The 13,370-nt window shown below is 41.6% G+C and overlaps 1 protein-coding gene across 2 annotated transcripts in view; it reads right to left on the reverse strand.

The window, feature by feature from the left end:
* rps6kc1 (ribosomal protein S6 kinase polypeptide 1) overlaps nucleotides 1-13,370 on the reverse strand; it is a 146,770-nt gene that overhangs the window by 43,510 nt on the left and 89,890 nt on the right. For both annotated transcript variants that reach the window (XR_009515105.1, XM_059985857.1), the window contains exons 8-9: nucleotides 13,054-13,178; nucleotides 10,017-10,109 (exon numbers count right to left, since the gene is read on the reverse strand). Coding sequence is in view for 1 of the 2 variants with exons in the window: in XM_059985857.1 (XP_059841840.1) it covers nucleotides 10,017-10,109; nucleotides 13,054-13,178 (218 nt within the window). In the remaining variant the exon portion in view is untranslated. The remainder of the gene's footprint in view (nucleotides 1-10,016; nucleotides 10,110-13,053; nucleotides 13,179-13,370) is intronic.

The following is a 13,370-nucleotide window of genomic DNA, read 5'->3' on the forward strand; positions in this document are numbered from 1 at the left end:
CCTCAAGTGTTAACAGTAACCAAGTATGTCAAAGTTCATTGTTTCTAAAGAAGTTCTGATGTTTTGGTTCAATTTATAAGATCATCTCGAATTCGAGTTGTATCTTGCACTTCAGAAGATCTCCACACTTTACCCTAGCTGTTTGTTGATAAAATATAGAAAATATATTTAAAATTACAAATATATAACTGTAAGCCATTAACAGGAGAAACCCAGAATGTGGATCTTGATTGAAACATTCTCAGAAGGTTGAAGAAAATGAATGCATGTTCCTTGACTGACTTCCTGCATTTGATTGCTGTGAAAGTCCTAAGACTGAGATTTGCAGCTTTAAGTGAACCAACACCTCAAACTTATGATGTTTTCATAACAAATTCCATGCATTTTCCAATTTGCTTTGACTCTTATTTCTTTCAGCCGCTCTACTAGAAGCATAATTGCATAATGGGTGATTAAACACTCAATTCCCCAACACTGTCCAACTCTGCCATTTGGAGCAGCATCACTGCAGGGGACTTAGCTCAGTCATGTTATGAAACAGTTTAATACAGTGACTTTAATCACTGGGGCACTCATTAGACTCTGCTGGTATTCAGCAACCTCTGCTGACTAAGTCTGTGGTTTCCTTTACTAAGAATTACTGTCTAGGCAGCAACACAAAACAAACAACTTGGGCAAATATCAGAAGATAGCTGGTTACCAATGCCCATGTCACGTTAGTTTCTATAGAGGAAGATGGGGAAATGTAGTTTTTTAATAAATGTAGCAGAAAAGGAAAACTGGGTGCTGGCAAATAAAGTTCTTAACAAGATGATCAACAAAACCTGATTTTTTTTATTGAATGTAGAGCAATCTACATAGTGAGTCATCTCAAGGTACTTAAATGAATAGTGTGAATTACTGTTGTAATAACATAACAGGAATCAATGGTCCTTAAGTTGTTCTTCCCATCTGGAAAGCTATCTGATGCTCACCAATGCCCTCTGTAATTTATAGTCAGGAGATACATTTGAAATTGCAACAAAGAAGATGTTTGAATAAATTTGCTTAAGTGTGCTACTGACTTTTAATCCAATGTCTTAACCAAGTACCAGCATAAAGCAGCAACCCCAAGGGTCTACCATCTGCTCTCACCCAAAACCCGTCAGGAACTTTCAATGCATTAGTGTTCAGTGATGAAGAAGCATAATTTAACTAATAAGAGAAACTATAATACAATAGTGAAAAACGTAATCAAGGCTGGTTTACTATATCACAGATGACAGCAAACATAAATGATAAAATGGCTGGGAGAAAATTGCAAAATTTACAGACCATTCAGAAATTAAAATATTTCAAGTTAAATTGTTGTTATTTGGTTGTGATGAAATGAAAGACAAACTAGAACAACACTTCAACAGTCCAAGCTATTGTGATAGTCACAGGACAAAGAACTGTGTGAAAGCCTGATGAACAGCAAGGGAGGTAAGCAGATAGTGCAGGATTTACCTGTGGCGATTCCCTTCAGTAATCCGTATACCTCTTTGGATACTGGTGAGGGGTTTGATCTTTCAGAGGCCAGCACCAGCAGCTGGGTCAGTGGCAATGTATCTAGCTCCGAGGCAAAGAAGTCAGACAGAGCAATAATGATAGGAGAGTATTGTAAGGGGTGCAGGTAGGTGTTTCTGTCACTGCAGTTGAGACTCCATGATGAGGTGTCACCTCCCAAGTGATAGGATCAAGAATATCTCAATGCCTCATAGTGGGTACATGACATTCTGAGAGGGAAGGTCATAGTCCATATAATGACATAAGCATGAACAGGGGTGAGATCCTGCAAGGGATTTCAAGGAGCCAGGTAAAAGCAGGACTTCCAGAACTAATCTCAGGATTACTCCCCATGCCACATGCTAGTGAGGTGAGAAATAGACACACAGTGCAGTTCAGCCACGGTCGAGAGGCTGGTTAGAAAGGAGGCCTCTAAATACATGGATCGTTGGGCTCTTTTCCAGGCAGGTGGGATTTGTACAAACAAGATGGTTTGCATCTGAACTGGAGGGAAACAACATTTGCTGGATGATTTGCTGATGCTACTCAGGAGGGTTTAAACTAGTGTGGCAGGGGATTAGGAACCACAGCAATGAGGCAACAGTGATAGGGCTGACAGCAAGAAAGATAGTACGACAAGACTGACAAGAAGGACAGCAATGGACAAGCTAATAATGCTGAGACTGAGGGACTGAAATGTGTGTTTTTAAATGCTAGCAGAACCATGGATGAGGAGGATAAACCTAGAGCCTGGATCAGTACATGGAATTACAATGTTGTGGCCTGGATGTGTGAGGGACGGGGCTGACCTAGAGCCTGGATCAGTACATGGAATTACAATGTTGTGGCCTGGATGTGTGAGGGACGGGGCTGACCTAGAGCCTGGATCAGTACATGGAATTACAATGTTGTGGCCTGGATGTGTGAGGGACGGGGCTGACAGCTTAACATTCCTGAGCTTCGTTATGTTACATACGATAGAGTCAGTGGGTAAAAATGGTGGAGGAGCTATACTACTGATAAAGGAGAACGTCACAGCAGTACTCAGAAAGGAGGCTCATCCACTGAGGTAATTTGATGCAGCTTGAAGTCATAAAAGATCAATTACACTGATGGAACTATACTATAAGGCCCCGCTCCCACAGTCAACGAGAGGAACAATTATGTAAACATGCTGGAAAGGTGCAAGAACAATAGGGTTGTCATAGTGGGGGACTTCAACTCTGATGGTATTGATTATAACATCCTGAATATAAGAGACTTTGATGGGGCAGGATTTCTTCAGAGCTTCTGAGAAGAGTTCTTGAAACGGTATGTGAAGAGTCAAAATAGAAGATTCGGGAAAATGAGCCAAGCCAGATGACAAGCCTGATAAGTGGGTGAACATTTCTGGGAAAAATGGCCACAATTCATTATGTTTTAAGATAGTTCTTAGTAAGGATAAAATCAGTTCTTGCAGGGAAGCATTAAATGAGGGAGGGCAAATTATCAAAGGATAGAGGCCAAGGGGTGCTGATTGGGAGCAGTTGAATAAAGATACTGATTCCGAGTTAAATATTGAAAGTAGTAATACATTGGGAGCACAAAGAAAATCTGAATAAGCAGAAGAGTACACCATCCCCAAAAACTGCACTGTCATCCTCCTGTCCCATCACCAAAGACAACATCATCGTCCTGTCCCATCACCACAGACAACGCCACCATCCTGTCCCATCACCACAGACAACGTCACTGTTCTGTCCCATCACCAGAGACGTCACCGTCCTGTCCCATCACCAGAGACAACGTCACCGTCCTGTCCCATCACTAGAGACAACGTCACCATCCTGTCCCATCATCAGAGACAACGTCACCGTCCTGTCCCATCACTAGAGACAACGTCACCATCCTGTCCCATCATCAGAGACAACGTTACCGTCCTGTCCCCATCACCAGAGACGTCACCGTCCTGTCCCATCACTAGAGACAACGTCACCATCCTGTCCCATCACCAGAGACAACGTCACCATCCTGTCCTATCTCACCCCCCTCCTGTCCCATCACTAAAGACAATACTACCGTCCTGTCCCATCACAGACACTCTCCTATCCCATCATTAGGCACAATGCCACCATCCTGTCCTATCACCACAGACAACATCACTGTCCTGTCCCATCACCAGAGACAACATCATCGTCCTGTCCCATCACCACAGACAATGTCACCGTCCTGTCCCATCACCAGACATCACCCTCCTGTCCCATCACCAGAGACAACGTCACCATCCTGTCCTATCTCACCCCCCTCCTGTCCCATCACTAAAGACAATACTACCGTCCTGTCCCATCACAGACACTCTCCTGTCCCATCACTAGGCACAATGCCACCATCCTGCCCTATCTCTAGAGACAACACCACCATCCTGTCTTATCTCACCCCCCCCCCATCCCATCACTAAAGACAATGCTAAAAAATACTTCTTGCTGTAGAAAAGCAAGACAGTTGTGAGGCTTAACAGAATAAACAGTGCAAGAGTTCTTCAACACCAGAAGAGCCAAATGCCATTCATCACAGTGTTTAGATAAGAGTTAGCTACAAGACTGAGATGAGGTGAATAGTTTTCTCTGACATTTGCTAATCTTCATTCACCTCTGCTGCAGGACATGGTGGTTTTAGAGAGGAAGTTGATATCGGGGATGGCAGAAAGAAGAGTTAAACATAGAAACATAGAAAATAGGTGCAGGAGTAGGCCATTCGGCCCTTCGAGCCTGCACCGCCATTCAGTATGATCATGGCTGATCATCCAACTCAGAACCCTGTACCTGCTTTCTCTCCATACCCCTGATCCCTTTAGCCACAAGGGCCATATCTAACTTCCTCTTAAATATAGCCAATGAACCGGCCTCAACTGTTTCCTGTGGCAGAGAATTCCACAGATTCACCACTCTCTGTGTGAAGAAATTTTTCCTCATCTCGGTCCTAAAAGCCTTCCCCTTTATCCTTAAACTGTGACCCCTCGTTCTGGACTTCCCCAACATCGGAAACAATCTTCCTGCATCTAGCCTGTCCAATCCCTTTAGAATTTTATATGTTTCAATAAGATCCCCCCTAAATCTTCTAAATTCCAGTGAGTATAAGCCTAGTCGATCCAGTCTTTCTTCATATGTGTTATAAATGTACCACAGCTCTGAGGGGCCGAAGGGTGCGGGGTAGCCCCCTCCTTTGTGAGAATCGCAAGATCACTATTTAGTCCGTTCAGGAGACCCAGGAAATGAGAGAAAGACATGCAGAATTCACAAAGAGTGGAATGTGTCCTGGCCTCAGAGAGGCGGACCCATTGATACCGGCTATTGTCTCTTGGAGAGGGACTTGTGTATTGCATCCTGTACAATGCATCGACGCCCCAGGCAATGAACCGAGGGGGAGGTTGGTGGAGGGATTGCATCATCCCAACCTGATTGACATCTGAGACCCTGTGAGTCAGAATAAAAGAGGGTCTGTGGGAACAGCCCCTCAGACGCACCAGAAGAAACGCTAGCGATCCCGTATCAGCAAAAGCCAGTGGGAAGGCCACGTGCGTCCTTTTCCATTTGCCCCGGAATCGGTGGGCCTTTACCATGGAAGAACGGTTTTTAGCTAACAACGGGGAAATCAACTCCCAATGACTCTCGAAGGATTGACATCATAAAAGGACTGGGCAAGTTTTAACCCGTCTTTCTCTCAAACCAAAACACTGCAGTTTGAACGAACTAAAAGTGACTTTTATATTTCCATCGGACAATACATTATCCCCTAGACAACGATAGAGCTATTTCTTAGTGATTATTATTATACCTGCACTCTTAGATTTAGTATTGACGACATATACTATCTGTATGTTTGCATTGATATTATTTTGTGTATTTTTATCAATAATTACTGTTAAAATAGTACCATCAGACTTCAACGGACCTCTCTATCTTTGCTGGTAAGTGACCCAGTTACGGGGTACGTAACATATGAAAGTCCTGCCATCCCAGGAATCAATCTGGTGAACCTTCTCTGTACTCCCTCTATGGCAAGAATGTCTTTCCTCAGATTAGGGGACCAAAACCACACACAATATTCTAGGTGCGGTCTCACCAAGGCCTTATACAACTGCAGTAGAACCTCCCTGCTCCTGTACTCAAATCCTTTTGCTATGAATGTCAACATACCATGAGTTGAGGTGGAAGATCAGATTGGCCATAGTACAGCACCGTTTGGCCTAACCTTACTCCAAATTCGTATACTCTTAACCTACTGCTGAAACCAGCTGGAGTGCTGGAGTGAAATCAGCAACAATTGCTTTCATGGCTGCTTCCTTTTCTTACTTTGAGGGGATGTTCGACACTCATGTGCTAACACACTTGCCCATATGATACAAGCTTGGTGTGACATGAGCCACAAGTCTGTATTTGCATAACAGATTTCATGTCTGTATCAAATGATTTTATAAACAAGGTACCAAGTCTAATTCATTCCATGTTGGCTGTGGAATAAAAGTGAATGTAGTAGTCTTAGGATAGGATGGAGTAAGAAGAGCAAATATTCTTTCCTGAAGTATATTAGTAAACACTTAATTGAACATTATAACTTTATTCACCCAAGGTGGCACTGGTGATACACTATATGGCAGCATTTAGTGGGCAGCAAACAAAACTACAAACTATTTTACTAAAGATACTTCTCCTGGACTACAATCACTGCAATCCACCGCCTGGAATTTCCCTTTGGGAGTTGTGCTTTTGAACTATCTGAACGATCTGCCATTTTCGCGGTATTCTGAAAGATTCAGCAAACTGGTGCAGTCTTACATTGATTCTATGATGTTGTTTGAGTTAGAGTATGCCAACAAGAAAATGAATCTTAGGGTTGTATGTATATGGTGACAGATATGTATTTTGATAATAAATTTACTTTGAACTTCGTTCTTTTTTCCACACTTTGGAAGTTCGATGGTCTTTGTTGTGTGAGGTTTTTCTGCGGATTCTATCGTGTTTATTTTGTAGCTGCCTGCAAGAAGATGAGTCTGAAGGCTGTATATGGTATACATGCTTCAATAATAAATGTACTTTGCACTTTGAACTATCCAGAAGTTTCATGGGCACTAACTTTTAAAATACCGCAACTGAATTTAATACCCATGTTAGCACAGAGGAATCTGAACTCCAGCCATTTAGTCTACACCTACAGGTTACTAGTTCAGTAACCTAGACTTCATTCTAGTGTCATGCTGAGTTTAATTACCTCCTGAAAGCATCACCTTTCATTGAAGATAGAAATCTTCAGCACATTATAGGGCCTTCGGCCTACAATGTTATGAGGACCATGTAACCTACTCTAGAAACTGCCTAGAATTTCCCTACTGCACAGCCCTCTATTTTTCTAAGCCCCATTAGCCTATCTAAGAGTCTCTTAAAAGACCCTAATGCATCTGCTTCTACCACCATTGCCAGCAGTGCATTCCACTCACCCACTACTCTCTTTGTGAAAGACTTAGCTCTGACATCCCCCTTATACCTACTTCCAAGCACCTTAAAACTATGCCCCCTCATGCTGGCCATTTCAGCCCTGGGAAAAAGCCTCTGACTATCCACACGATAATGCTTCTCATTATCTATACACCTCTATCAGGTCACCTCTCATCCTCTGTCGCTCCAAGTAGAAAAGGTCAAGTTCACTCAACCTATTCTCATAAGGTACACCCTCCAATCCAGGCAACATCCTTGTAAATCTCCTCTGCACTCTCTCTATAGTATCCACATTCTTCCTGGAATGTGACTATGACTGAACACAGTACTCCAAGTGGGGTCTGACCAAGATCTTATATAACTGTAACATTACCTCCCAGCTCTTGAACTCAATCCCAAGGTTGACGAAGGCCAACACAACATACGCCTTCTTAACAACACAGTCAACCTGCACAGCAGCTTTGTGTATCCTATGGACACGGAACCCAATATCTCACTGATCCTCCACATTGCCAAGAGCCTTAGCATTAATATTATATTCTGTCTTCAAATTTGACCTACTGAAATGAACCACTTTACACTTACCTGGGTAGAAGTCCATCTGCCACTTCTCAGCCCAGTCCCACATCCTAATAATGTCGTATTGTAACCTCTGACAACCCTCCAGATTATCCACAACACCCCCAACTTCTGTGTCGTCAGCAAACTTACTAACACACTTCTCTACTTCCTCATCCAGGTCATTTATGAAATTCACAAAGAGGAGGGGTCCCAGAACAGATCCCCGCTGAACACCACTCACTGGTCACCGACCTCCATGCAGAATACAAACCATCTACAACCACCCTTTGCCTTCTGTAGGCATGCCAATTCTGGATCCACAAAGCAAAATCTCCTTGGATCCCATGCTTCATTACTTTCTGAATGAGCCTCGCATGAGGAACCTTATCAAATGCCTTACTGAAATCCATATACACTCCATCCACTTTCATCTTCAGTTTGCTACCAATTTATCAGAAAAAAAATCAGGCATCAATTAATCTACTAATGGAGCCTAGTTTAAAACTGTTAACACAGAATGCTTCTGCTCCGAAAGGGAACCTGTGCACAGAACACAATCTGCCACTATGAAAATGCAAAAGACATTTTGGCAAGGAGCTTGGATTTGGATTTTATTTTGTTTCAGGGCATCCTACCCACCAGCTCACAACTCACATCCTCTTGCCTGCCATGAAGATGAGGGGAATATAATTTTGAGGGTTTCACTAATATAATGGAATAACTATCTATGTCCCAAATGCAGCTACATCTTCAAGGTCAATATGACCAAATAGTTGAATGATTAATTTAATGTAGAGGAGTCAGCTTCAATTTATAAACAACACAACTGATTGGAGCTCACTCGTATAAGGGTCGTATAAGACCATGTGATTATCAGAAATGAAAATTTACAGAATTATAGGTAATTGTGTAGTATGAGTAGGTGGATAACAAACAGACTAGGGTAATGAGCGTGGTTTCACGTTATGTTAAATGAAAGTCATCACCATCAGGATATGTCTCTGAATATCTCCTTTTGGTTATTATTTCAATGACTTGGATAAAGTCCAGAAGAAGATGGTGCCAGTGAACAACACTATCAAAGGCGACAGCCTCAAAATGGGTCACAAAGCAATTCCTTTCACTTCTTCTACAGCTTCTTTTTATTTCAGATATGGTTCTACTACCTTTAGAACCTGAAATCCATATTCTGACGGTGTGATTTTGAGCCAATCGGGCAATCTGGCACTTAGACGGAAACAGTTATCCCATACTGCGACTGGTCGAATTGCATTAAATTAATTCCAAAAAAGCTAACACTAGCTATTCTTTTCAAGCTGTATTGTGTTTCTGTGGGCTGCACAGAACTTTAAATCTGATCACTACACATAAATTTTGAAATATTGCAAGTCCTCACTATGGTGTAGTGTGGATACAGGGCCATTTCCATCAAGAACACCAAGGGCTCAATCACAAGAGTCTGCTGTTGGGAGACAATGCACATCATGGCTCACATCAGCTCTTCAGAGGTACCAAAGATTCTAAAACTAATTGTCTTCCCTTGCTGAATTAAAGAAAAACATGTATGTAGGCTGATTCAAAGAAAATACAAATATTTTACTTTCAGCTCCAATTACAAAATAATAAAATTGGAGTAAAGTCATGGGGAGACCTAAATCTACCTTCAACTGATCATTTAATCAGGGTTCGGCCTTGCAATTTACTCTCAGCTCTCCCTGTACTAGTCTGCAAAAGGAAACTGTTAAAAATGATTCACTGTTATGGTTACAACAACCCATCAGTATTATTTTCATGAAAAATTTGTGAAATTTCTTAAGAAAATCAATACTTCTTGCCTCAACCATATCTGTTTAATACAAGGTCACTAAATAAAATCTCCTTTGAAGAACTAATTGAGATGTCAAAAGCTTCTTATTAATTCTCTCTGTACAATATTAGCTTCTGCTTTAGTGTCAATTCTCTTTCCAAACATGAATACAGGGATTAAGATAAACATTATCTCTCACTCATGCATAGATATGAGAGAAAAGGAGAGCACCGTAATAATTTTTAAAAACCAAGTCATTTAATATTGTGGTGTTATATAGCACCATGTACTCTTAGATTGTCACAGACCCTGACCCCCACAATGTTTAATCTGAAAGCTACTTTGCAGCAAATAAAACTAAAAGTTGTTTAAACAGAAAGAATAAATGCTCAAAAGTAAATTTGAAATTTTAGTTTTCAGTTAATCACAGAAAAATAATGTTAATTTTTTAAGACCAGTGTTGAAATCTCCTTTGAAATTATGTATTATACCTACATAATCTTACAATCCTCTTTCTCCCTGTGTGGAAAAAAAACAACAAACCAAGTCATTTTTCTTTTGTTTCCTGTCAAAACCAATAGCTTCAAAGCTCTAATCTCAGCTGGTGGTTGATTTATGGTTGAACCCTTGAAGTGATACTGAAGAATTACCTTGTCAATCACCCCAAGGACTCTGAAGGCCTTCAGCTCCTCTGCAGGACTCCTCAGGTTCCAAGCAGGCCTTGAACTTAGCAGTCCTGGAGGCTAATAGGAGATATCAAAGATAGCACATCAATCACAGCAACACTTAAAGGAAGATGGCCTACTGGAGCAAATGCCAAGTTACAGAAAACTAAATTTGTCACACAACAGTTGTGGGCAAGATCAAAAGGCAATTTCTTTCCGCTTCAAATCTGCATCAAGCACCAAGGAGAACCCCCATAGAAGATATTTATTTGGTCAGGATACAATCATTGTTAAGTTTAGAGTGTGACAGCTGTTCGTAAATATCAGCAATGTATTAGTCACAAGTGTATATAGTATTGTGTAACAAAAGAACAGTTATCACCAGTCAACAAAACCTTCTCAGCCTAAAAATAAAACAAGTACCACATGTAAAAGTAACTACAAGGAGGAGCTATAGCATATTAGGACACTGAAGAAGCTATAGACATTCTAGCAAATTTCTGTCCTAACAACAGTGAAGCTGGTAACTATAGCACTGATACAACAAAGGAGGAAGCTATTCAGCCCAATAAGCCTGTGTTTGTCAATTCCATTTGCCCATTCTTTACCCAAAACTCAGAAAATTATTTCCCTACGTTTGTCTATGTAATTCCCTAACGAAAGCCTTATTAACCCATGAACTGTGAGTTCCTGAGAGTTCTATTTTACTCATGGTTTCCTGTATATTTTGCCATAAAATTTTGCTTATTCATTCCAACCACATAGTGAAAATCTCTCACCCCAGGTTCATTCAAGTAAATCTCTTTTAGGGGCTTCATGTCTGTTCTAAAGAGAGGTGACCAGAATTGGACACAATCAAGCCACTGGTGATGGGTGAAGGAGAAGTTGAAAATATAAATGTAAACCACTTTTTGAGGAGGAACACACGCAAAATGCTGGAGAAACTCAACAGGACCAGGCAACATCTATGGAAAAGAGTACAGTCAATGTTTCGGGCTGAGACCCTTCAGCAGGACTGGAGAAAAAAAAGAAAAAAAGGATGAGGTGTAGATTTAAAAGGTGCAGGGAGGGGAGAATAAAACACAAGGTGGTAGGTGAAACCCAGAGGGGGAGAGGTAAAATAAAGAGCTGGGAAGCTGATTGGTGGAAGTACACAGTGCAGGAGAAGGCGGAGTCTGATAGGAGAGGACAAAAGGCCATGGAAGGAAGAAAGAAAAGGGGGAGGAGCACCAGAGGGAGGAGTGGACAGGCAAGGAGATAAGGTGAGGGAGGGAAAGGGGGGATGGGGAATGGTGAAGGAGATGGGAGGGGGGCATTACCAGAAGTCTGAGGCTAACCAGACACAATACAAGGTGTTATTACTCCATCCTAAGTGTGGCCTCATCGTGATAATAGAGGAGACCATGGATTTCTCATCCATTAAACATCTTGCACAAATGTGCAGCACACTAGCAGTGCTTGTCCAATCTTCAATTTACCATCAATGTGGATTTTGTTTAAAACTTTGTGATCCAAGGCCTCCTCTACTGTCGCGATCAGGCCACACTCAGGTTGGAGGAATAACACCTTATATTCCACCTGGGTGGCCTCCAACCTGACAGCATGAATATAGATCTCTCGAATTTCCAATATGCCCCCTCTTCACCATTCCTCATCTCCTTTTCCCTATCTCACCTTATCTCCTTGCCTGCACTTTCTGGTGCTCCTCCCTCCTTTTTCTTTAGAACATAGAACCTAGAATAGTACAGCACATTACAGGCCCTTCGGCCCACAATGTTGTGCTGACCCTCAAACCCTGCCTCCCATATAACCCCCCATCTTAAATTCCTCCATATACCTGTCTAGTAGTCTCTTAAACTTCACTAGTGTAAGTGAAGTTTCTTCCATCATCTTCTGTCCTCTCATTAGATACCCCCTTCTCCAGCCCTGTATCTCTTCCACCCATCTTTACTTCACTGCTCCCCCTTTCAGTTTCACCAATCACCTTGTGGTTCTCTCCACCCCCCCCCCCACCACACCTTTTAAGTCTACTCATCTTTTAACTCCAGTCCTGCCGAAGGGTTTCAGCCCAAAACATCAACTGTACTTTTTTCCATAGATGCTGCCTAGCCTACTGAGTTCCTCCAGCATTTTGTGTGTGTTGCTTGGATTTCCAGCATCTGCAGATTTTCTCTTGTTTGTTTTTAAGGAGGAAGCTGTGATTTGATTTTGGTGGGAATGGGTAAGGATTGCTGGCAGTTGGGCAAGGGAGAAAGAAGATTCTTGTAAATCAGCAGTAAGGAGAAATGGAGTATACCTTCTCAACTCCTTACATCCAACGGACAATCATTTCTTATTGCTGGACATCCATTCTCACTTTGAAAACAGTGAAGAAGACCTTTCTATTTCAACTAATGATCAAGGTCCAATTATCTTGTCTATTTCTGGCCAGAATATTTAATTGGCTGATTTTATCAAGCCCCCCCCCCCCCACTGCCCTTTGGCTGACTAGTCCATTAAACATCTTGCACAGACGTGCAGTACATAAGCACTGCTACCACAAAGACATCATCTCCAATCCACCATCAACATCGATTTTGTTTAAAACTTTGAAAAATATCTCATCATTCATAGTACAGAACAGTTTTCTCCCTCATAACCTCCACAATCATTATGACCTGAGCAAATTCCATTTGCCTGCATTTAGCCCCTGTACCTCAAAAAACCCTGACCTGGCAAAACTAATTCTACCTCAGATTCTATTTCCCTTAACTTGCACTGAGTCGTGACATTATCTTTGTTTATTGTGGTGTGTGTGTGTGTGTGTGAGCGTGTGTGTGTGTGTGTGTGTGTGTGTGTGTGTGTGTGTATATAATATGTTAATCTAAGTTTTATGCCATTTATATTTGTCATGTTTGCTACGTTTAGTACTTGCTGCTGCAAAAAGCTCATTTTTGTGGCATTGATACCCTGGGTGTATATGCTCACGATAGTAAACTTGAATTTGAAGCAAAAGTAAAATACAACTGAAGAATGGACAAACCCATGACTGAAGAGATCTATTATCCATGGGTGTCCTGAGACATTGAGTAGAGATCTGTTCTGCACGCATTAGGTACTCTGCAGTCTTCCTTTTTACTGCTTCTCGGCGACTTGGACTTGCTTCACCTAGAAATATCAAAGATATTAAGAAACATTTAAGTTTACCAAACCAATATCTCACAACTTGAAAAAATTAGACATTCCCAGCAAGAGCTAATGAGTGAAGTGTCTTATACCATGGATTACATGGTAGGCAGTTTTCAAATAGATATTAACCGGAGAACTGTGCGGATCAGAAATAACATCTCCACCTCACTT

This window comes from Hypanus sabinus, chromosome 12, assembly GCF_030144855.1.
Source record: "Hypanus sabinus isolate sHypSab1 chromosome 12, sHypSab1.hap1, whole genome shotgun sequence".
NCBI lineage: Eukaryota > Metazoa > Chordata > Chondrichthyes > Myliobatiformes > Dasyatidae > Hypanus > Hypanus sabinus.